This window comes from Bombus vosnesenskii, unplaced genomic scaffold, assembly GCF_011952255.1.
Source record: "Bombus vosnesenskii isolate JDL3184/JDL3185 unplaced genomic scaffold, Bvos_JDL3184-5_v1.1 scf7180000016274, whole genome shotgun sequence".
NCBI lineage: Eukaryota > Metazoa > Arthropoda > Insecta > Hymenoptera > Apidae > Bombus > Bombus vosnesenskii.
Genome location: NW_022884343.1, coordinates 3,086,746 through 3,112,269, shown reverse-complemented (window position 1 = coordinate 3,112,269; position 25,524 = coordinate 3,086,746). Strand labels below are relative to the sequence as shown.

General features: G+C 30.2%; 5 protein-coding genes across 9 annotated transcripts; 2 read left to right on the top strand and 3 right to left on the bottom strand.

The window, feature by feature from the left end:
* Positions 1 to 418: 418 nt before the first annotated feature.
* On the top strand, positions 419 to 4,429 carry LOC117242317 (brahma-associated protein of 60 kDa). Of its 4 annotated transcripts, none has more exons than XM_033508873.1 (7): positions 419 to 530; positions 1,129 to 1,260; positions 1,333 to 1,508; positions 1,865 to 2,195; positions 2,281 to 2,478; positions 2,678 to 2,936; positions 3,233 to 4,429. In XM_033508873.1, exons 2-7 carry the CDS (start codon positions 1,147 to 1,149, stop codon positions 3,637 to 3,639), a joined length of 1,485 nt encoding a protein of 494 aa, XP_033364764.1. In that variant the 5' UTR covers positions 419 to 530; positions 1,129 to 1,146; the 3' UTR covers positions 3,640 to 4,429. The 4 variants fall into 4 exon arrangements, with proteins under 4 accessions (XP_033364764.1, XP_033364761.1, XP_033364762.1 ...); XM_033508870.1 differs by having other exon boundaries at positions 1,850 to 2,195; XM_033508871.1 differs by having other exon boundaries at positions 436 to 530; positions 1,126 to 1,260; positions 1,850 to 2,195.
* A 229-nt stretch (positions 4,430 to 4,658) lies between these two features.
* LOC117242320 (protein phosphatase 1 regulatory subunit 14B) lies at positions 4,659 to 9,851 on the bottom strand. Of its 2 annotated transcripts, none has more exons than XM_033508877.1 (5): positions 9,749 to 9,851; positions 8,418 to 8,633; positions 8,248 to 8,337; positions 8,121 to 8,162; positions 4,659 to 7,064 (listed from the first exon to the last, which is right to left on the bottom strand). In XM_033508877.1, the coding sequence occupies exons 2-5, from the start codon at positions 8,622 to 8,624 to the stop codon at positions 7,044 to 7,046; spliced, it is 360 nt and encodes a 119-aa protein (XP_033364768.1). In that variant the 5' UTR covers positions 8,625 to 8,633; positions 9,749 to 9,851; the 3' UTR covers positions 4,659 to 7,043. The 2 variants fall into 2 exon arrangements, with proteins under 2 accessions (XP_033364768.1, XP_033364766.1); XM_033508875.1 differs by having other exon boundaries at positions 4,816 to 7,885.
* Positions 9,852 to 10,270: 419 nt separating this feature from the next.
* LOC117242321 (60S ribosomal protein L31) lies at positions 10,271 to 11,282 on the bottom strand. Its single transcript, XM_033508878.1, has 3 exons — positions 11,175 to 11,282; positions 10,569 to 10,795; positions 10,271 to 10,455 (listed from the first exon to the last, which is right to left on the bottom strand). Exons 2-3 carry the CDS (start codon positions 10,787 to 10,789, stop codon positions 10,305 to 10,307), a joined length of 372 nt encoding a protein of 123 aa, XP_033364769.1. The 5' UTR covers positions 10,790 to 10,795; positions 11,175 to 11,282; the 3' UTR covers positions 10,271 to 10,304.
* A 1,057-nt stretch (positions 11,283 to 12,339) lies between these two features.
* LOC117242323 (THO complex subunit 2) lies at positions 12,340 to 22,759 on the top strand. The gene is given in 29 exon segments (XM_033508880.1): positions 12,340 to 12,523; positions 12,664 to 12,707; positions 13,294 to 13,385; positions 13,482 to 13,595; positions 13,693 to 13,808; positions 13,899 to 14,029; positions 14,107 to 14,486; positions 14,550 to 14,728; positions 14,835 to 15,333; positions 15,336 to 15,417; positions 15,498 to 15,732; positions 18,379 to 18,496; positions 18,578 to 18,740; positions 18,828 to 19,009; positions 19,144 to 19,428; positions 19,507 to 19,619; positions 19,702 to 19,897; positions 19,980 to 20,108; positions 20,172 to 20,300; positions 20,363 to 20,620; positions 20,689 to 20,840; positions 20,918 to 21,047; positions 21,123 to 21,228; positions 21,403 to 21,437; positions 21,509 to 21,619; positions 21,685 to 21,745; positions 21,822 to 21,883; positions 22,428 to 22,492; positions 22,611 to 22,759. Coding segments are annotated over 29 exon segments (4,263 nt in total). The 5' UTR covers positions 12,340 to 12,458; the 3' UTR covers positions 22,642 to 22,759.
* LOC117242325 (Golgi resident protein GCP60-like) lies at positions 22,737 to 25,437 on the bottom strand. Its single transcript, XM_033508883.1, has 4 exons — positions 24,585 to 25,437; positions 23,828 to 24,491; positions 23,627 to 23,757; positions 22,737 to 23,546 (listed from the first exon to the last, which is right to left on the bottom strand). Exons 1-4 carry the CDS (start codon positions 24,617 to 24,619, stop codon positions 23,081 to 23,083), a joined length of 1,296 nt encoding a protein of 431 aa, XP_033364774.1. The 5' UTR covers positions 24,620 to 25,437; the 3' UTR covers positions 22,737 to 23,080.
* Between the last annotated feature and the right edge of the window lie 87 nt (positions 25,438 to 25,524).

Sequence of the window (25,524 nt, the reverse complement as noted above, 5' to 3'; positions counted from 1 at the left end):
TTTATTAAATTACTTTTTAAAGAAATTTACTATTATTTTATTCTAAAAATTCATATAAAAGAACAAAACTAATAATCGATATTTTATCACGTAGAAATATATTCTCATCTAACTACTTTAGCTTACATGAAAACAGTGAATAATGAAATAATTAAGTACTTTTTTGACAGAATTTTGTAAAGTAAGTTGTTAATAATACTTGAAATGCGTTAAAGTTCATATTATAGTTTCATTATTCTATAATTCTGTATTGGAAATTAGAAGGTCTTTAGTAAACAATTAGAGGAAATAAACAAAGTCATGAAAGATTTAAAAAAATGCTTTTAGCGTAATTCTACAATATTTTAAACTAAGTTACCTTATAATACAAAAACAGGTCCTTAGCAAATTAAAAATTAAGTTTAAAAAATCCCTGCAGACGGTACAGATGGTGGCGCCCTCTCATGAATCAGAAAAATTATTCCCCCATAATCTGCCGCTTTTCGAGAACTTATTAAACCTGGAGGAAAGCGGAAAGAAATTTTGAAGGCGTAGGTTGTTTTTCAATTATTTGCCAAATTCGTTTCACTTGTTCGTCGTTCTTTTTTTCTCTTTTCATACTTTGATTCACATCAAGCCATAGAACATTGCAGTTTGAAACGTTCCAAGTGCAACTGTGTTGTGATGCAAAAATGCACTCAATTCTGACGGAAAAGTTCTAATTCAGCTTTTCGATATTCATCTTCTTTATCTTTTTACCGATTGTTTTATGAAATTTACCATTTTGTTAACAATGTTACGATACTTAGAAAAATAACACGATTAATTGCGACTTAAGTAGAGTTGTAATTAGGTACGCTTTTTCAGGTTATGTTTTTGTTTTCTAGTTGCACTAGTTTGACAGAAAAGCCGGAGTGTTTATTGAAAAAGCATTGTCTTTTTATTTCTGTGTATAAAAATAAGTAATTTTATGTACAAGGGACATAAATAAACTTTCTTATGTAATAAAATATTGTATATTTTGATAGCAATTTGTGTGACTTTGCTGTAGAATAAAGTTTGATAAAGTTTCATTTAAATTCTTTTGTTTATTGTAAACCGTACAACAATATTTGTATGAGTGAAACGTTTGTTGATTTCAATCAGTAGAATTATCACCAAAGAAACATGGCACAAAGGTTTCCTGTACCAAATACAGGAAATAATGGCCCTCCACCACAAAGGTATGCTGCATCATCTGTACCTCCTAATTTACGGCAGTATTCTAGCCCAAATTTTCCTGTAAGTATATAAGAATTAAGATAACTGAATTAACTGAAACAGTAAGGAACTTCTAAGTTAATTTTTATATAGATGCAGCAGAGATCCGGATTTACTCCTCCTCCACAAATGGCTAATGCAGGTCCCGGACCAGCCAGTATAATAAGAGCCAATCAACCATATTCGAACATGCGTCAAGGGCCTATGCCGACTCCACCTGTTGGAAAAAGGAGCGCAGATCAACGTATTCCTATGTCACAACAGAAACCGTAAGTACACTAACACTGCATGCTTTTATTTAATTTTGCGTCCATATTTTGTATTACTTTGCTCATTAACTCATTGCATTATACAATGTATTAACTAATTGTTTTTGTTGGAATAAACTAGCTTTTAGTATCTATGATTTTGCACATTTCAAAAAGCAATATGTCAATTAATTTTTTATCAATTTGGTTACTTGATTATTAAATTATTAATTTATTTGTCATCATCAAAATGTTAAAAAGAAACCATTCACTGAATTCACCAGGAACTTCACTGCATTTCATAAGCTTAAAAATTGGTTTATTGATTTTTGAATCTATGATTTTTACACAAACTCATATAGGTATTTTTGGAACAGTGATTTTTCACATTCCACGTCCAAGAAGAAGAAAAAGCTAGCAGACAAGATATTGCCACAAAAAGTGCGCGATTTAGTGCCTGAATCTCAGGCTTATATGGACTTACTTGCATTTGAGAGGAAATTAGACGCGACCATAATGAGAAAGCGACTTGATATACAAGAAGCACTGAAACGCCCAATGAAACAGAAAAGAAAATTGCGAATATTTATTTCAAATACGTTCTACCCGGCGAAAGAGGCTGGCGAGGGTGAAGAAGGTTCAGTTGCATCCTGGGAACTTAGAGTCGAGGGACGACTGTTAGACGATACGAAAAATGATCCTAATAAAGTAAAAATCAGTTTATTCTTAGAAAAGAAAACAATAGCTCATCTGAAAACAAAGGATAATTCATTTATATTACAACGATTTTTAGGTAAAAAGGAAATTCTCTTCCTTTTTTAAAAGTCTAGTTATAGAATTGGATAAAGATCTATATGGGCCTGACAATCACTTGGTTGAATGGCACCGTACATTGACAACACAAGAAACTGATGGTTTCCAAGTGAAAAGACCTGGAGATAAAAATGTTCGATGCACTATTCTCTTGCTTCTCGACTATCAACCCTTACAGGTAACATTTCTTTTAAATAAAAGGGATGTACTAAGATTTGTAAAATTAAAAATGCTTAACATTCTAATTGCTCTGACTACTTTAATTTAAGTTAATTAAATTTTCCCAGTTTGACATCCTCTGGTTCTTATACATCCTTATTAATGAATAAAATAAATGTAAGCTAAGTTAGAATTTAACAGAAATTTTTTGGTTGCAGTTTAAGCTAGATCCTAGATTAGCCCGACTTCTAGGTGTACATACCCAAACGCGACCTGTTATCATCTCTGCTCTTTGGCAGTACATAAAGACACACAAGCTTCAAGACAGTCATGAGAGGGAATTCATAAACTGTGATAAATATCTCGAACAAATATTTGCCTGCTCAAGGATGAAATTCGCGGAAATACCACAGCGTTTAAATCCGTTGCTCCATCCTCCAGACCCGATCGTAATCAATCACGTTATTAGCGTCGAAGGTACCTATCAATAATAATTAGAGTGCGGATTTGTATGCATCTATAGGAAACTTGAAAGTGTGAAATTACACAGAATGCACATAGTGTGAGAAAATGTATAATATATCCAAAGTATGGTGCTTTCTATAATACTTGATAGGCAAAACAATTTTCTGCCGAGCCTGTATTTTGTAATTATATTCTCAAAAATATGAGTTTGCAAAAGGATCCTCCAATAATAATTAAGAAGTGCACACCATATTCCAAGATTTGCAAAAACAAAAAATAACCATTTGTTCTATCACATTCTAAATTAGGTACAGAAACGAAACAGACTGCGTGTTACGACATAGACGTGGAAGTTGACGATACGTTAAAAACACAGATGAACAACTTCCTGTTATCGACTGCAAGTCAACAAGAAATCCAGAGCCTCGACAATAAAATCCATGAAACGGTCGAAACGATCAACCAGTTAAAAACGAACCGAGAGTTCTTCTTGAGTTTCGCTAAAGATCCTCAGCAGTTCATCAACAAATGGATTATCTCGCAAACGAGGGATTTGAAGACCATGATAGACGTTGTTGGCAACCCAGAAGAAGAACGCAGAGCAGAATTCTATTATCAACCATGGGCGCAGGAAGCAGTGTGTAGATATTTCTACACGAAGGTTCAACAGAAACGCGCAGAATTGGAACAGGCGCTCGGTATAAGAAATTCATAAGTATAATCGAAGAGGCTTCGCTACAGTGTACGAAGTAATTATATCGAACAAAAGAAATTATTAAAAAAGTTATTAATAAAGTATTTGTTTAGACAAAATTTCTTATTTATTAAATTCGTATTACAAAATGTGAAACTGATAATATCACTTCAGTTAATTATTTCAATTTTATCTTAATCAAAAGCTGAATATTTTAGAACAATGAATAAAGTAATTATAGCAGACAAAGTAAAAGATTGATTAACATATATCTTATCTCATAATGATCATTGCTTAAAATCTTTGTTAGTAATTTATTCCAGTTAAGCGATGAGATGTTGAAGGATTTGAAAACAGATATGTTAATTTATTTCCATCCTCCATAGATTGTCCTTTTAACATAATTACTTCGCATACTGTATGTAAAGTATTTATATAAATTTTTCTCTTGTTCCAATTGCAAAATCGATCGATTAACGTGTCTTACGCTTCATTCACAATGCAGTGTCGCTGTGACATTATAGTACGAGTGACATATTTTTACGAATAAGAAATGATGTATAGTAATCATAGAGGAATCTCATGGATAACAAATTTATTTAGTACGAATACGTATATCGATCTCGTATATCTTTATTCAAGCTAGTTTTTCAGAAGTCTTTTCTATGAGGATGTGTATCGCAATCAGCTACCGCACACTATAAATGCGAGAAACTTCTGTATAATATAACGAATAAACCTTTGATATAACTCGCTGAAACCATTTTAAACTGAATTCCATATTGATGAATAAATATTTTCAGTACAATAATGTAATTACTGCAGTTAAGATTTCATTTCTTTTCTTGATTTTTTTTAATTTTTAATGAAAGATTAAAAAAGATATTAAGTATTCTTTCGCACCTCACTAAAAAAAAAAAATTAGTCTTTTTAGTGTAACCTGCGCTTATAATTGTGAAGTAATAAATTTCCAATTTATTAATATTGAATACTGTAATTAGTTCATTGGGTGAAAGAAAAGGAAAGAAGCGAGCCATAAATTTTTCTGTTATCCAATTCTTATTTTGTTTGTGCAAGTAAATACAATCTCTTACATAATCAGTACATGTTGATGCAAAATATGGTTTCCTCGTGGAAACGGCAATATCGCCAATTTAAAACGTAAGGAACAAGAGTCCTAAATTTCTTATTCTTTAGCTATTTTTTTTTTTTTTTTCATCGCGGAAGTTTCAATTTTATTTCGTCAGTGTAAAAGTGCTTTCCCCTCTTACTTAAGAGTATTATGGATTAATTTGATTCAGTATTACAATATTAACATTCCAAGACATTCACACGAGGATGAGAAATTCCAGTGCCATTTTACGGATATAAATTTTCGTCTTTCATCGTGTTTTCTTCTTTTTCTTCGAGACATTAATGTATTCCACGCATTTCTTGCAAAAAACGACTCACCGAGAAAATAACGTTGAAATCGCATCATACCAATTACACACAAGTTCCCTACGCCTTTCTTTTTTTAAAGACACGAAGCCGGAACGATACATATATATTACGAAACATTCTTCACATGCCAACGAGCATTACACGCAAAGCACTTGATCCACGTTTTTATTTTATAACGCAGGACGAAAGAACAAAGGAGCCGGTTTCTACAGCGACATTGTTTTCTGGTGATAAAATTTAAAAACTTCATAATCTTCTTGTATTTTTTCCTCTTCTCCGTTTTACGTGCCGATTCGATGAACATAATTCTATCGAAGGTCGCATACCGTTGTACAACACTAAATCACAAGTGCACCAATTGATTGTATCGTTTCTAGTACAATAAACTCTGATTGGATTCTGACGTCTTCGTTCGACATAAAAATCAATCGCTAAAATGTGTGTCATATAGTCATATGACTCCACTTGATCAAAAGTGAACGAACACGTCACGATTGCACCGTTTTATTATGAGATCAAGGTTTATTGTATAGTACTTTTGTTTTTTACTTCCCTAATCTTAATTACACATTCACATATATTTTGTCGTATAAAGTTTTAAATATATATAATTGAGTGACAAGACCTTTTTTTCTCCTTTAATTACACGTTATTCACCTAAATGGAAGTATATTTTTTTTGTTTGAAGGATGGGTGAGTAGAAAGATATTCTAAACACATTTCTCTATGCCCTCAGATCAAGTCTACAAAGATCACATTTTTGCCAAAAAACAAATGGCAGTTGTGAATCTCTGTACACTCAAATATATCTCGTAAAATGATAGTGATTTACTAAGTCTTTGCTTGGATAAAATCATTCTTGTTTCTCCACGTTTTCTTCTTTTTTTCTGTTCTTTGAATGGGGATTAATAGCACTAGAAATATGGCGTACGAGGTAGCCACAAAGTTCTTCTAGCCATTTCTTTCCTTTTTCTTTCACATGAATATATATTTTTAAGTAATCACATCATATAGGTATTGCTTTTTACGTTTTTGTCCAGCATAAACAGAAAACTTTTTGGTTCCCCGTTCAACATCCGATACTGTGTATTCGATCTTCAATAATATATCCATCTTATCCATCCTGTTTTGCCACTTACTGTGATTTCTGTACGCATCTATATTATAATATATGGTGTCTAAGAGGAAGGTAAATTCCACTTGTGCAGTCTTTTTTTTTTCATTTTTGGTTTTAAGTAATTAATGCGAGATACATCGGTGCAAGAGATCCTTTGGGTTATCCGGAAGTTTGCGTTAAATTCACTCCCTTCCTCTTTTACAGTAACTGTGGATACATTTTACACAATAGCTCGTATGTTAAATGACTGTCGGTAAATCGTATAAATGTCACCTATGATTGCACTCTGTTGCGACGGTGAATTATTTTTTTTTCTTTTTTCATAACACAAACGCTAATTTGTACTACATATAGATATACACGAATAATTCTACGCATTTACAATTATTTTATCCAAACGAGGCCGTCAGAACAGAGGACTTGTACATTCGTTCCATTTGTTCTTTCTTTTTCGAGACAAATACGCGAATTGATCTATTAAAGATTCATTAAAGATGATCGACCGATCATTTAAACGAGTATAACACGTCTATAAATAGAAATTTAAAATCTTGAAAATTAACAACATGATTATATAAGTAACAAAGTAATTTAAAAAAATCATCACTACATCGTCGTTACAATATAAAGAATTTAATATCTTTCTAAATGTAGGAATGTTTTTATGGTTTTCCCTTCATTTTTTTCCTTTTTTTTATTAACGACTTAACAAGAACTTTGAAAAATTTCAATCAACAATTATCCAAAAGAAAAGAGGAGGAAAATGACAAACTTACGGCAGAGTTAATTTCTGCTTCACGATAATTTTCAATACTGATTCGGTACTGGAGCAACGATAGGTGTCATTTCCACGTTTTAATTATTACTATGCCAGTGATAATATCATCTGAAACATACACGCTTTTATTATATTATCAAACAGATTCCATCATTTTTTTTTCGTTTCTTTTTTTTTTTTCCCCTTAAATTCATACAAGCATTCGATGCGAAATTTTGCATATCTGCCCCCTTAAAGTATCTTCTACAATAAATAAAAAAAAGTTTGTATTAATTTGCTACAACATAAAAAATATTAATCGTTTCAAACCCAATCATATCCTCAGTTATGACAATTCAATGAACTTAGGATATGCATAGAAATTATTTCATATAGTTACAGTGTTTTGGAAGTATCTTTGTTAGTTAATTATCCCCTAATAACATAAATATTACTACGAACAATGGAGTATAGAATGCATACAAAACTAGAGTGTAGAAGAACAAACGTTTTCTACTATACATCACACTGGATGGATCGTACAGCAAGGCAGTTCCGTGTACTGTGAGATTTATTACTTGATATGCGATGCGCACATAAATAACTAACAAAGTTAGCCGTTGTACTGAGATAAGTCAGATACTAATGCTTACGATTTCAATATGAAATAATATACGCTAGAATAAAAATGTGCAGAGTCATTTGATGGATTAGATTTTTTTTCATTTTCTTTTCCCCATTATGTTCGATCCAAGTATAATGATAAATTGGCATTTATGTCACGTATGCGCGCGACTCATTTAAGGCTTGAATATGTCTTTGACTCGTCCCAAAATCTGAGCAAATTTGTTCATGCTTCAAAAAAGTCCTTGCAAACACGTAAGTGTTAAGAAGAACACGGAAGTTCTTCAAAGTGTTTTAGCTTTTTCAAGTAAATCGTTAATGAATTTCTGAAACATATAAATAAAGAGATGAACTTCCGTTAGTAACAAGGCCCCAGTTTATCAATCAAATTATTCCTCTAGAACCATAGGTCCACTATAATCGAGCTTATTAATTCATTAAAAATACTAGATATTATTTTCAGGTATATATTAGTCACAAAGTATTAAATTTTAGGAGAAAGAATATTGTTACAACAAATAATTGCAAATTTATCAAGACAAGCTTAGGAGCTGCACTTACATTTACATCATGTGGTGGTTTCTTTGTATCAACCAGTAACTCCTATAACAACAAAATAAAACAATAGCAATAATTAATGTATATCAGCTTTGATAACAACCATCTAATCTAATGTACAAATACATACCTGCAAAAATCTTCGTCTATGATCATCACTGTCCATATCAAGAAGTTCATCTATATCTATTTCAACTTCCCGATTTTTACCATTTTCATTCTGTCAATGAACGAAAATTGATAAATAATTTATATCTATGTAATAACTTCTAGTTACAAAGAGATTAATTTTAAACTTACAACTGATTCATATAGTTTTTCTAGCTCATCAAAGAGCCACATTTCAACTGCAAGTCTTTTACGGATAAGAGACATCTGATGAGAGCCATACTTGGCTGTTAAGAATTTTTCCCTGCGTTCCTTTACCTCACCCTTTTCACTGAAAGCTACATGCAGATTCGCACGTGCAGGACTGCGTTCTGCTGTAAGTACTCCACCTCCTTCCATTATAAACTACTGAATAATTAGAAAAAGAAAAATTAAAAAATATATAAAAAATTGTGCAATAAAAAATTGTATGAAGAAAGAAAATAAAAAATGCAAGATACATTTGTTAGTATAGTATTCTTAAAGAATTTATTTAAACATTGTATTATGTATGATATATGTGTTTAATGGGACATGTTAATAAAACAGTTAGAATAATAGAGGAAAGGATAAGAAACAAGAAAAAGAAATAGTATATAGAAAATACACAAATTTTTAATATTGTATATAGCATAGAATATGCTTATACAAAAAATAATTGCATAAAATATTAGTATATAATAAGTTTCAATCTATATTTATATTATTATGCGGAAAAAAATTTATAAAAAAAAAATGAATAAAAGCTAAATAGAAATTTTGTTTTTTTATTTCTTAATACAATTTTTTTCTTTCTTTTATAGAAAAATTATAACTTATAACTAAGGTGTACCGGTTAGAGGAAGGATCATACGATAATAATGTACGGTAAAAGTAAAAAAGAAATGTGGGAACGAAATTCTTTCTTCACGGAGTCACATCCGTTCCCACAGACTTAATTATGTGCGCGATTTATTTGATAAAAAGTAGCCGCGTGATCGATCATTGACAAACCGAATCGAATTAATCGGAGCGAATAATTATAGCGCCCAAACCAAGTCGTAAATCATAAGCATACAAAAATTTATTTCTCTTTAACTATATGCGTTTACGCACATGTTGGCTGCGTTTTGCATGCTACAATAAACAATAGGCTTATTATCTGAAGTTATTGAATGCAAATGCAGCCTCGATGAGACGCGACGCTTTGATTACACAAACAGCTCGAGAGCATCGAAATAAAACTACTAAGAATACTTTGATAAAACTGTGAGCCGGCGAATTAAAATGAAAGAAAAAAAAAAGATGCCGACACTCTTGTAAATAAAGCGACATTAGTGGATTCGTACTTTGCATTTTAATAAATGATCACCGACTCATGTCAGCATAAGTATAAACAAAGATCAAGTCAATTATCTACCTAGGACTCAATAAAATTAATAGAGAAACGAGAGAGAAAGAAATATTGTTAGCGCGCCTTCGTATGATCACTTGATATTACTTACACTCACTGCTCCTATTTCAGAACGTACACTATTCGAGCCGTAATACAGTATCGTAATGCCAGAATCCATACGAATAATAAACTTTCCTGAAGTTCCTCGACTATGATAAAACTTACACTAACTATGATTACCATAGGATGCTCGAAATATCACTATCTTATAGCAAATTACAGTAAGAATTGGCTAGGAACATTACAGCGTGGGAAGTATATATAGTGACATTGTTGTCGATATGTATCGATAATCGACAATATCAGATCGCAGAAAATTTTTATATTTGAACCATTTAAAATTTTAAATTATTCTAACTTAACGTAGGATTTTAAAATTAATTTATCTTTAATATCTCTGATTCTGATGTTAAATATAGACTTTGTAAAATGTGCTAGATTGGGTAAGTGAGTAGTATCATTTCTAATATTAATATCCTAAGTACATTAAAGAAGTTGAACGTTAAAAAATAATAAAAACTATTGAGTGTGAAATAAACAAGGGAATATTGAAATAATTATAAAGTCAAAGATTGATGAAAACTTATTTATTAATCAGAAACAAATCAATCTTGGCTTGCATCAACATTTTCTGTCTGTAAACCTTTGAAAGAAGCAACTGGTATGTACGTAACAAGGGTGTACAATTTGTTTGCAGAATCTTCATCATCATTTCTTCTTCTGCTCAATCGTACACGAACTCTGAATGGTACATTTCTAGAAATATACAATGCAAATTAATAATATAAAATATCAAAAAATTCAGACAGTGACAGTTCAATCATAAATAGTTACAAATTAAATCAAACTCAGAAATATATAAAATTTACCTGATTCCCTTAGACCACAGTTGTTTGTTGAGTCGTGTATCAATCCTCACATCTGGAGTTCCCATTTGTTTTTCAGCAAATTTGCGAATTTCTTTGATAGCTCGTGGAGCACGTTTTTTAAATCCAACTCCGTGGAGACGTTTGTGGAGATTCACTGTATATTCACGAGTGACAACCTCGTTAATAGCACTTTTGCTTTTCTTCTCCTTAGATTTGGCCATTTTGTACTGAAAATAAAAATTGTCAAATTTACAGTTACAACGTGACATAACCAAATTTATCATAGTAAAAAAAGAGAAATATATAAAATAATTTTTAATTAAAAAGAAACTAAATACAAAACATACATTCTTACAGCACTAATATATATAATAAAATATTAAGTTTTACAGTTGTCTAAATTATTTTATATACAGGAAGAGTAGTAAACAAAACAGCGTTACACTCGTATATTCTAATTATAAAGCATGTTATATTATCGACGATAATATTAAATTCGTGTTATTGTGCAGTAATTAATCGATATAATTATACCGAAACTTATTTACTATTAATAATAAACAGCCGGATGTTCTCTGATTTTATTTGAAGTAAAAATGACAATACCTTTCTGTTCTATGGCTGAACGTAAAAGAACTGAAGTTCTTCGCGTTCCTAAACCCATCAATTTCTAACGGTAATATTTTGATAAAACCTAACCTATAAAATGTATTTGTAAGGCAAATGAATTTGCTAGTAACTTATGATATTATGTATTTGATATATAAATAAAAATTATTCGTATTTAGTACTGTTTTTACATTTTTCCCATGAAGCCATTTAAAGCGCGTATGTTCGTCTCTTGTATTACGTAAAGTATAAATTTAATCTTCAGAGAAAATCAATATTCTATAATTATATTTATATCCTATATATATACTGTCATAAGATAAACAACATATTTTTTATAAATCAAAAGTAGATAGGATAATATACTGATTTAGTAGTTTCAGTAGTTCATAAAACATTTTCAGTGAAATTCGATTACACTTTTTCGCTAAATGTCTCTTTAATCAATACTATATCTTTAACTAATACTTTATTAATATTCGAAAACGTAGCTTACTATGTTCTAATGTATTTTAAATCAGATATTAGAATTTAGTGCTCCTCAGATTTTTATTATGAGTACTGGGCGACTCTACTCGTTGGGCAGAGTATGGTTTCCTGAATTACATAAAATATAAATTTAACCAATAAATAAATTAATATTTTATAACTATATTTCTTCCTTATATACATATATATAATTCTATATATATATATATATATATATATATATATACTTTATTTCAGTGATACAATCTTTTCATAAATGAAAAGTAGATAAAGTGACCTATTATTAATTTTGCTTTTTATTAAGTGAAACATTTATAAAAACTTTTTATTAAAATTAAGTTTGAAAGAATAACAAAGATAACTTTATAAACTAATAAATGTATATAATTAATGGCATATTTATTTCTTTACAATTGATACTTTATTAATAGACTGTGGATTTTAATGCATTTTTATATTTTTGTGGGCATAAATAAGGAAATAGAAATATAAATGGAAATTTGTTTCATCTATTGCATATTATGGATATTTTTACATATTATATGCATTTGTAGAATATATATAATATATCTATATAATATAGTATAAGGAATAAAAACCCAATATAAGAAGCTGGAAAGTAGAAGGAAGATTTTAACAATAAGGATACCAGTCTAGATATAATATATGGCGTAAGAAAGATCGCGCCACGATAGCTTCGAGGACGCTTGCAATGGTGCAAAATGGAGTCTATTAACCTGTGATGTTGATACAATTGTTTTTAATTATAAAAAAGCTTTTCATGGAATTAAAATGGCTGGTAAAGTGTGGAATACAGATATATGGAAAGCATGGGATAAACATGGAAAAAATGATTTGTAAGTGGTTAACGTCCGAAAGTGCGTTCGATTAATATTGAATTGATATTGCATACTTCTGTGCAATTGATGGTTGCAACTTATCTCTCCTGTTTCTCGCTCTTCTGAAGAGTTAATTGTCAATTAACAACTGTTTGCAGCCTCAAGTTAATCAAGCACAAATTTAAGGAAGGCAACACTGCAGGTGAGATTATAAGAATTTCTCTTAACAGCTTGAGCCATGTTTCCACACAAAGTGACAATTTTACGCGCGCTGAAATCTATCAATGTTACACTTATCATATCATCAACGTTTCCATCTGTTTATGAAATAAACGATGTTCACATAGAAAATATTTCTCCCTGTTTGTTATCTGAGAAATATATTCCGAAAAGTAAAAATTTATGAAATGTATTTAAGCGCCAACGTTTCCTTATATTCTTTTATCTATGAATGTAAATAATTAGAGTGTGGATTTTTATGCAAATACATATCTTAATGAAAAACCTCAGTGGAAAATTGTTTTACGCATTGAATATTGTAAAAAGTAAAAGAGTTTATATATGTGAATAAAATATAATTTTGAACTATTTTGTATTTCAATCAAATTAATAAAAAGTTGATTCTCAAGTTCTTTGTTAATTTTGCATTATTTTTAATTTTGATATATGTAACTGTAAATTATAAATTATGAGGAATTGCATTTTTGAGATACATTTTACAATATATAATTATCATTTGATAGTTCTATATTTTTAACATATTTATGCGGTGTTCTCTTTAATTTTAGAATGGAGAAGAGGATTATACGAATTAATTTCAAATGGAATCCGTGGGAACATAAAAAAGGACAATGTTGTTCAGACATTAGGTGAACTAACGGTAAGATCAATGGTCAATGATAATATTACAGTAATTCATTTTTACAACTATTAGTCTATTTTAGTTCTCTTTTATTTAAAATATATTTATTTGCAGAATATTGATGGAGCAATACCATCTGCAATAGTGGATATATTTACACTGATAGATGCGGAAGCACATAATGAAGAAAGGAATAATTTTTATTATCTTGTAAAAGAATCAGAAAAGGTATCATTTTATAGGATAACAAAAGTGACTGAACTACTGGCTACATATTAAGATATTTCTAATGACATAATTAATTTGTCATTTGCTTTCTATATAGTTTCTCACAGATAGAATATTGAAGGAACGTTTAGAAATTGATACATTGCAAGATGTAGGAACTTTAAAAAACAAGAATTTCCAAATCAAATTTATTAAAGTGAAAACAAAATTGTAGTATGTATTTTTTCCTATTTGTTTAAGTAAAATATTCAATATAAAAATTAAACTAATGAAGCGAAATCTATATAAAATATTTATTTACAGTTATAAACAACGGAAATTTAATTTATTTCGGGAGGAAAGCGAAGGATATTCTAAACTTATAGTGGAATTGAATCAGGAACGTCCAGAAAGTGAAGTAGCATCAATATTGGAAATTGTTAAGTCTCTTATCGGTAAAAAAATTTTGTTCCTATATGTTCTGAATTGTATATTTTAAATGGATGGAACTATATGTATATCATTCTTTTAGGATATTTTAATCTTGACCCTAATAGGGTACTCGATATTTTATTAGAAACTTTTGAGAATCGACCTCAAGATGATGCGCTTTTTATCCCTTTAATTCGGTCATATATGAGTGACCAACAGGTACTCTGCGAAGTTTTAGGATTTAAATATTGTTCAACCGTCAATGCTACTCCATTTTCATTGCAAAAAGTCACTGCACTCATGTTACAACATGGTGTTATTAAATTAGATGATATATTGCCTTGGTTGGTGCCAGATGATAAAACTATTATTAAAGAACACGAACAGGCAATGAAACAGGCGAAAGATTATGTTCGCAAATTAAGCGTAATCTCTACGAAAGACAAAGAGGACGTACCAGAGGAGAAAGAAACTCCACAGGTATCTAAACAGGTATAATTATATTTTATTAAAGATCTTATTAACGCCATTATTTTTTAAAAGGATAAATACACAAGTAATCAGAAGTTCGGGTTATGCGAAGCACTTTTAGAGACAGGAGCTTGGGAAGTAGCACAAAATTTATTCAATCGATTACCCGAACACAGTTTCACCGATCAACGTCCAATTGCATTAGCGCTGTGCAAAATGATTCAATCTCTTATCGAACCCGTTTATCGCAAGTAAATTCCATTCTAATACTTTCGTTACAGAGAATTCAATTAAACAAATTTAGAGTATGTTTTTATAGTTAAATTCTGTTACTGTACCTGCTACATTATATTTCAGAAATTGTATAATATCGTCAAAATTACAAGGTAGGAGAGTTCCACAATTAAAGAGCTCTCTTGCTCCGAAACTAATCGAGAGTCTCGAGGAGATCCACGATCAATTATTACCAATGCTTATAGTCCTTGGTCCCAATCTACATCATGATCCTGTTCTAATGTACAAAATCATGCGATTGTGTCATGCCATAAAACAGTGTCCGTTAGATTCCAATAAGCAACCAATTGATAAAAATAACAATTTGTATTACGACGTGTTGACTATTCTCGATGTGGCGTTACTGCCATCGTTATCGTTTATGGACTGTAACTGTTGCGTTGCCGAAGAATTGTGGAATATCTTGAAATACTATCCATATCAAAATCGATATTGTTTGTATGCTCGATGGAAAAACGATACACCTTTACAACATGCTGCTCTTTTAAGAAAACGAGCAGATGCGCAAAAGAAAATTAAGTCTATCATGAAAAGAGTGAGTAAAGAAACCATAAAGCCCGTGGAGGTCGGCAACTTACACATTCTTCGCCCGGTGTATTGTTCGATTATATTCTTATACAAATCCAATTGTATGATAATCTTATAGGTATGTAAATAATTTTATGATACATTCGTAAACTTGGAGATTTTCATTTTAAATAATTTTTACTATTTCGTGTGTTACAGGACCTGTTGTAGATTCCCTAAAATATTTGACTAACATTTCTTATGATGTACTTGGTTACTGTCTTGTGGAAGCTTTAGCTGGTGCTGACAGAGATAGGTTTAAACATGATGGCACCAGCATATCTCTTTGGCTCCAATCCCTTGCTTCGTTTTGTGGAGCCATATTTAAGAAGTATAATATTGAACTTACTGGTTTGCTGCAGTATGTAGCTAATCAACTTAAAGCACAAAAAAGGTACGTTGTATATAAGAAACTAATTTCTTTTCAGTTAGTTTGTAACTGTCTAGATTTTGTACAAGTTCTCGTTCATTTTTATGATGTAATAATTACTTAATTGAATATTGAGTATAATGCGGGAAGTTCAGAAATTTTTAAGCTAATTAAGAATAATTATCATTAATGTGATATTCTTAATCCCTTTTTGATTTTTCCTAATGTAGGATCTTACTACAATTAGTTTATATAAAATGGATTAAACAGATATTGGTTAAACAGGAAACAATACTTGTTTAACGTGAACTAAATACAATAACGTACTATAATTAAGACAACTAAATAGTTAATTTGCAACTCTCCTCAGCACGGTTCCAACGCTCTGTCTCACGCGGACTACACTCTTTCGACAACGCTAGCAACACTATCTCGACAACGCAATTCGCACTCTCTGACTTCTCGATTCACATTCTCTGACTTCTCAACTAACACTGACTGTTAATTCGTCTTTCTCCCTTAGCATCCCTTTGTCTTTTCTCTAAGCCCCACTACGCACGTGTTCTGTAACCGCTCGTGACCAGGGTCATGTCCCCGTAACTATTCGATTGACGGACCGGCGATACATTGATGAGCCTGTCGGCACTTAGGTTTTCTCGCGACATTGTTTATGGTTTGCCTGATATCTCTTAGGCCTCTCATCCACGATACTACATTAATAAATTACGAACTTTTTTCCGTTAACAACAGAAAGCTTTTACTAAATATATGTTATGCTCTTATGGCTCATACACTTGAATACATAGAAATTATCAATTGTATTTCAATTCTGCTTAAGATTTATCCAGACAAACAGTGTATTTCTTAAATAGAGAGTTTCTTTAAACATGTGTGATTTAGTACCACGTGTAATATGGCAATAGAGATATTCGAAAGAAACCAAAAAGATTTATATACGAATTTTGATGCACTGTTTGTAATTTCAGAATAATTATTGCTCACAAAACATGAAAAAAATTCAATCGAATTGTAACAAATATACTATGAAGACTTTTTAATTGCAGTGAACATACATACACTATCATTCTGCCATAATAGTTCCTAAATGGAAACATCTAGTATCACTGAGTAAATAAAATTTACAAACTTTTCATTGCAATGGAACTTTACCAATGATGATTCCAAACGTGTGGCAATATAAGATTCTCTCTTCATTTTTTTAAAACGTATCTTTGGTTGTAATATATTTTTGTTTTTTATATATTGAGCTACTTAAAATTCAATAAAAATACAAATAATTGAAGAACAGTGGAATAAATTTTATGGATTTTATTCTGCACTTCTGTATTAACAATCCATTATTGCAATATTTTTACGAAATGCGAATTTTCTATTTTGGTTATAATAAGATATAAATGGTTTTTGGCATATACGTTCATATACATTTTATTGATAAAGGAAACTGAAAAAATGACTAAAAACAGTTGTGGGAAAGGGAAACATAGATACTGAATACTGAATCAACCTGTGTAAGTAAAAGATAAATGGATAGGAAAATGAAACACCTTAGCATCGAATATTATAATTTGCAAGCAAATATAAAGATCATAGAGAAACTCGCATTTATAATATATTAAATACAATAATTTAAAATTCTATTACTGATAAAAAGAGAGCTATACACCGTAAAAATATCAATTATCTTAAGATGTCAACAACATGGAATAATAGTATTTGATAGAAATGTTTGATCAAAGATATCTAAGTAGAACAAGAGCTGAAAAAGCTACTGAGTTCAGATTTAAAGAATACAATTAGTGAGAAATATTGCCACTAATGCTATGAAAGCCTAGAAGGACAAGGTAAATACTGAATATTTGTTGTAGTAAAACTTGCTTTGGTATTTATTTAAGAGATTTTAATATTGATAAAGCATGTTGCATACATATTAAAATATTTCGAATTGTACTTTTTCTTCCTAGGTATTAAAAAGTTTGTAAAAAAAGAGAGAAATATTAAAATTTTAATTAATGGACAAAAGGCTTTGGATAATATAATTTGAACGGAACAGATATAAAACAAAAGGTGATAAAGGCTAAGCAAATGTATGAATCTCTGCAATAAAAAGTATGAAATGAGGATTCCTTATAATAGTTTTCAAAGGAACAGTAGAGATGTTTATTGCAAAATACAACACTAGATATATTAAAAAAAGAAAGAATTAACACAGATTATAAATCTGTCATACATTAAAAAATAGCATTATTAGTAGATTTGTATTTTGTAGAAAATACGGAGACAGGATTTAAGTCTTATCGCTATAGATTTAAAAATGAAGGAAAAAGAGAAAAATTATTTGATAATTTTTAGATATATAAGTTCATTTATATTATAACATTATATAAAAATCTCATAACTGTTAAAATTACGCATATATTCTCTTACGCAATAATCTCATTTCTTATGTTTTCATTTATCATATTCCAATTTTTATTTTTAAAGTTATTTAAAAGTATTCGTTAGCAATCATTTTTATTTGTAAAGTATCGATAGTAGTATTCGTAAAGTATCTTGCATAATAATGCCTACGAAAACCGCGTAATATTGCGCAATGGGAATAATAAACTTGAGATAAATAATAGTTATCTTATTGCTCACTTTTATTTTCAGCCTAGATTTATTAATATTGAAAGAAATAGTACAAAAGATGGCGGGTATCGAAGCCGCTGAGGAGATGACTTCGGATCAGTTAGATGCCATGGCAGGTGGAGACTTATTAAAAAATGAAGTAATTTCATTAATATATTTAATTACACTATACATAAATATCTATTATAAAGATGTTTTACAATTATACAAAATGTTCCAGGCTGGCTACTTCAGTCAAGTACGCAATACAAAGAAATCATCGCAACGTTTAAAAGAAGCTCTAGCTGAACATGATCTTGCTGTAGCACTATGTCTTTTAATGGCACAGCAAAAACACTGTGTTGTGTATAGGGAAACAGATAAATCTCATCTTAAACTCGTGGGTAAGCATTATAATAATATTTTTAATATTTTATTCTCTTAATATTTACAAAAAAATTTATTTGCAAATTGTGTACTTAAAATCATAGGAAAACTATATGATCAGTGCCAAGATACATTAGTTCAATTTGGTACTTTCTTGGGATCCACTATGACAGTAGATGAATATGTAGAAAGACTTCCCTCCATACATTCTATGCTCCAGGACAATCATATACATTCTGATGTCGCATTTTTTCTTGCAAGACCAATGTTTGCACATGCCATTAATGTAAGTTTCTTCTTGTATAATAAATATTACAATTGTATATGAGAAAATAGTGATTACATTAATTGATAAAGATATAATCACCAATTTAGGAAGTATTGTTATTGAACAGATCTAATTTTACATGTTGTTCTCAGATTAAGTATGATGCCCTACGTAAAGCTGATCCAAATTACAAAAAGATGTCAACTGCTATGAAGCAAGCAAAGTATGCAGAAGCTGCACAAGCAGTTATGGCACCTGTTGCTCAGTCAGTCAGACCTTTACATCCATTGAAAGTATGGGAGGATATCTCGCCACAGTTCCTGGTGACATTTTGGTCCTTATCTATGTACGATTTGTATGTTCCTGTGGAGAGTTACCAGAGAGAAATTAACAAATTAAAGCAACTCGCGGCACAAAGCGCCGATTCCAAAGATGTGGTGTGTTAATACCTTTTCATTCTAGCAGCGATTTTTATAGTTCGCTTTTAAATTAATATACCTTTTTCTTTTTTTCAGAATGTCAGCAAGGGAAAGAAAGAGCAAGAAAGATATACAACTCTAATTGAGAAACTACAAGATGAAAGGAGAAAACAGGAAGAGCACGTTGAAAAAGTATTTGCATATCTAAGGTAAAATTTGTTCAATTTAATATTTATATGCTCTGTGGAAAAACTTTTTAATAATATTGTTTTATTAATATCACTTTATTAGACAAGAGAAAGATACATGGTTTTTATCTCGAAGCGCAAAATCAGCGAAAAATGAAACGATAACGCAATTTCTACAACTGTGTCTGTTTCCTCGATGTACATTTACAACCGTGGATGCCATGTATTGCGCCAAATTCGTTCATACTATACATTCTTTAAAGACTGCGAATTTTTCAACCCTTCTTTGCTATGACAGAGTAAGTGTATACTTTATTAGAAATTTACTCACTTTATGTATTACATATTGCATTATTTATCACGTAATATTTAATCTTATAGCTTTTCTGTGATATAACATATTCAGTTACCTCATGTACCGAAAACGAAGCGAATCGTTATGGAAGATTTTTATGCGCCATGCTGGAAACGGTAATGAGGTGGCACTCTGAGAAAGCCATATTCGATAAGGTATATTATTTTATAACATACTCAATAAATCCAGATGATTTTATATGTTTATCTTTCTTTTAGGAATGTAGCAATTATCCGGGATTTGTAACAAAATTTCGAGTTAGCAATCAATTCTCTGAAGCCAATGATATGGTAGGATTTGAAAATTACAGACACGTGTGTCACAAATGGCATTACAAAATTACAAAGGTAATGATTTTATGTGATAAAATTCTTTTTTAACTGTAGATTAATATGCATCATTTATACAGGCGATTGTAGTTTGTTTGGATTCTAAGGACTACGTACAAATAAGAAATTCCTTGATAATATTAATAAAAATATTACCACATTTCCCTGTTCTGGCAAAATTATCTCAAATTCTTGAACGTAAAGTAGAAAAAGTGAGAGAGGAGGAACGTGGACAACGCCAAGATTTGCACGTACTAGCAACGTCGTACAGTGGCCAATTAAAAGCCAAAACTCCAAACATGATTCGCGAAGCAGATTTTCATCACGTAGGGGATAAGGTCTGCCTTATTTTTATTTCATTTTTATTTTCCTTACTTAAAAATCAATTTTTATATTTATCTAATAGACTGGGAAAGCACAAGATACTTCAAATAGTGATAATTCGGATAAAGCTGGCGATGGAATATCGAGTAAAGAAATTACAAACGGCGACTCTAGGATAGAGAAAGAGAGTAAGGATCAACGAGAAAAACGAAGTGCATCGAATCAATTGCATCAGTAAGTCGAGCGACACATATTTCAATTTTTACTTCGAAAATAATCAGAAGATTTTACCGAACTTTTATTAAATATAGTGACAGCTCGGAAAAAATTAGAAAAAAAGAAGAAAGCAAGGAAAGTTCTGAAGGAAAAGATAAACATTTAAAAAAGGACGAGATTAAGGAAGAGGACACAATAGATAAAAAAGACCGAAAATACTATAAAGTAACTATAAATTGGTTGAAAAATTATTCTATATAGTATAATAAGTGCATTGTCATGTCATTAATTTAATTACAGGAGGAACACTATTATGGCAGTGGTGTAGATAATTTAGACCGTGACCTTTCTAGTGTATCAAATAGTAGTGCTAGTTCTGGACCCACACAAGATGGATCAGATAGAGGTTTGCATTAAAAAGTTCTAAATATTGCCATTACATTAATATCTTTTAGAGAATATAAAGTTGTGTCAACTGCTGACACAATAAAAGAAAGTACTTAGGCAAAAAATACGTGTATTACATGTATATATATTCCAATTTATTCCAAATTACAAAACCGATAATCTTTAATTTCAGATGCCAAAAGAAGAAAAGTTGAGAATGTACAAAAGGTGAGAATTATTAAATTTTACAATAATATTTTTCCTATATATTTGTGTAATTTGATTTTTAATGTTAACAGGAGGGTAGACGTGCTGAGGGAAGTCTTGACAAAAAAGAGCGCTCGAGTAAAGGCAAAATAAGGGACGAACAGAAAGAATTGCGCAGAGAAAAGAAATTTGCACGAAAAAGGGTATGCCTCAAATTTTTAATAAATGACACATTAATAACATATTCTAGTTTTTTCGTATCTTGCAGGATAGGACAGACGAATCAGCAGTCACGACCGAACAAAAAAGAAGAAAAGATGATGAGAAAGGTAAACATTTTTTCAAATAATATAAAATTTGTTCTAACATCAATCTCTTTATATAAATAATGAGGATGGTTTTCAGCAAAAGGAACACATCAAAATGGTGATATCCCGGAGCATAGGGAAAAACATCATTATAACAAGGTTAGTAATTCTAATTGAAATTTTTCACTATTCATGTATCGAAGATATAAGAAATTGTATCTTTATTAAGATACATTCGAATAATTTCGAATACTTCATTCGTATTATATTCGATTGAATAGATTTTCTAAGGTATTTGCGTATTGTTGAAATGGTCATAAGTAGGTCATTACTTGTCTTTCCCATATGTACAGAAAACATAAAGAACTTGAAAGAGACTTGCGTGTAACAGTCCTATTGATAGAAACGTAGAAGATAACACATTTCGTAAAGAACGTGCCACACTTTTTTTTCGTAAATCCCGTTACATCAGTCTTACATTTTGTCCTAAACATTTCTGCCCATAAATTAACTTTTTAATCATTTTTCTAACACTATTCCTTGACCCCTTAGTTGATAAAGACGTCCGCTTCGAGTACATTGAAAAGACGAAATGGGAGACAATAGCAAAGACCAGAAAAACTAGGTGATACTATCAAATACCCAAACGCCAATTGCAGGATAGCATGGCATTCAGAAGATTCATATGAGAATGTATTTTCAGGAAAAGTCACCCTACACAAAGGAACGTACTCATGAACGGGAGGGCCGCGAAAGCCGGGACAAACAATATCCTTTGACGATACATATTAATAGGCAGAGAAAATATCGCAGTTAATAACATAAGAAAATTTCCATTTTCAATTATTTAAAAAAATAGAGAAATATGATCCTTAATTTTGAGTACTAGGAGAAGTTCGGATCCCAAACGAAGATGATGTACAACAATGGAAAAAATTTGACTTAACATTTTATATACTACGTTTGGTGTTGCATGTAATTAAGGTAGAATTCAAATAATAAAGAAAAAAGATAGCGAATAAATTGTATATTATATTAACGTCCAATTTTATAAAATAAAGTAGGTAACAAAAGCACTTTGGTACATGTTCTATTCAGTCTTAAATTTGTACATACGATTCGAATTTTATATAATTTATAATAGGACTTATCGATCACCGCAATAAAAATTCATTGATGCGGCACTTGTTTCATTCATTATTGTTCCCGATTCTTCCTTAATAATCGAGAAGAAATATTACGTTTCTTTCTGTATAAAAAAAATCGGCATAAATATTTTATTATACAAATTACATTCATATATCTTTTTTTCAGTTTTTTTCATTTTACTTCTATTAGATTACTGTAACTATAATATCATGGAGAGTTGTTGATGAAATTATAATAATACTGATCCGCTTTCAAACTTTCTTCCTCTAGACGTTTAAGTCTCATCTTCGCATCCTGGAGAATATCTTCCGTTGAACTACTTTCGCTAATAACTGTATTTGTATTAACAGTTTGAGTTGAAACTTCTATGTTAATGGGTCTTAATGAACGTATTCCTTCTACTTGTTGAGACAACTGAAGAGCCCGTTGTGTTATCTGTTCTATTCTTAATTGTTGATCTTGGATAAGAGCATTTAATTCTTCCTTTTCTCTAGTAAGAACCTCAATTTTATCCTCTTGTTTTATATCGTTTACAATATCTGTTTGTATTTCAATGTTTCGTAAATAACGATTAGATGATTCTACCAGATCTTCAGTTTGTACACCTTTCTGATCACATGTTTTTTTTAATTGTTCTTCTAATTTTTTATGGTCATCTTGCTCCCTTTGCAATCTATGTAAATCAGAATGTGTAATAACAAAAAAGAAATTGTTAATTTTATGAATATTAATGTTATAAATCATATATTATACCTATCTGCTTCTTGTAACAACAATCTTTCCTTTGATGTTAATTCCATTTCTTTTTGCAAAACTTGTCGTTCATTATTTTGCCTTCTTTCTTTTAGTTGTTTTTCTTTCAAACTCATATTATGCATAATATTCTATAAAAAAGATTTATATTTTGTTATTTTATTTCAGTTGAACTAATTGTAGAATAAAAATTTGTATTACCTGAACTTGATGCAATTTTATATTTAATGTTGCAAGTTGTTGCTCAATGAACATTGCCTGTTCTTTTAACATCATTTCTCTCTTGCGCAGCTTATTGTCGACTATTTGTTTGTGCATGGATATTTTCCTTTTCAATGCAACTAATTTTTCTACATATAAACTGTGAGCTTGCCAAGAAAATTCAGTTTGCGTGGACTCATTACAAAGAGATATATTTTCTCTTATAGGCACATCATTGTGTATGTTATAGGAAAACATAGTTATACACTTTAATATGCATAAAAGCAAAGGCATATCATTTTCTATGTACTGCGATATAACATACTGTCCTTTAGGATCATGCGGATTGATACCTAATGTTTCCAAAACATGTAATATATAATCACTTTGCAATTTTTCATTACTCTCCTCCTTGCTGCCATCGGTTTTTTGAACTGTCTTAGTAGAAAAGTTAATTAACAGAGGTGCTTCACTAGCAAATACAGATAGTGTGTATGCGTAATTGTGATTAAATAAATATTCTGCTACTAGTAAATCATAAACGTACTGTTTCGCAGATTTGGGCTCATCATTTTTTAAAACAACATCTTTGTTTTTTAATGCATTTATTAAATTTTGACGAAGATGCGTTCTTATGTTTGATATTATCCCACATTTTTCAAACCTTGAAACATAAAACCAAATAATAAAATACGAGTTATTATTTATTTAACCTTAAAATTTCTTCGTAGTAATTTTCAAATTTTATAAAACTTACCATTTGTACAAAGTAGAATAATATTCTGGGTCCATATTACATTAAAAATCTGAAATAATTATTATAAAAGCTTCTCTATAAAAGACACAATTTATTTATTATTTAGTAAACACTGTTGTATATGTATACAAAGTTTATATCCCATATGTTATATATCGATCTGTCGATAATATTCAAATAATAACGGTTCTAAAGCGATAAATACAACATTTATATAAATATATATTAATTTATTACGCATATAGTTCTTCAAAAATTGCTTACATTTATGTACATTCTATAGGAATATCCTATATAAATTAAGTATCATAATTATACAGCGGATTTTTATGCAAATTCGTATTTTTGAGAATATAATTATAAAAGTAGAACCTCGTTGGAAACGTTCATACTATGTGCATTCTGCGCAATTTTGTACTTTCAAATATTTCTTACAGATTTCCTATAGATGTAAATTTCTTACAGATGCATAAAAATCCGCAATCTAATCATAATTATCATTAATACACTAAATTAAATGGATATTTATGTATATTCAACCAGTAAAACAACCCGCAAAATGATCCTTAGCGTACAAATAAAATGGAATTTGATGCGTCCGAAGAATACTATTTAATCTGGCTCAACTGAACTGTTACATGCAAGCTTAGAAACAGAACATTTTGTTTCGAAATTTACATTGTTGTATAATATTTAATCAGGTTGATATATAATGTTAATGGACAGTAATTAAGTAACATTATAAAATAATAAATTAGTAATTCTATAAAGTATGATACATTTCAAAACATGTAAAGAAACTAAACATTTTTTATTAAATTAAATCAATATTAAATAAAACGCCTGATTTTCGTCTCTCAGACGTCATTGTATGCCAAGGGGTTAACAATATCTTAAAAAAATATAGAAACACTAGCTGCATATATTATAGCAAAATACA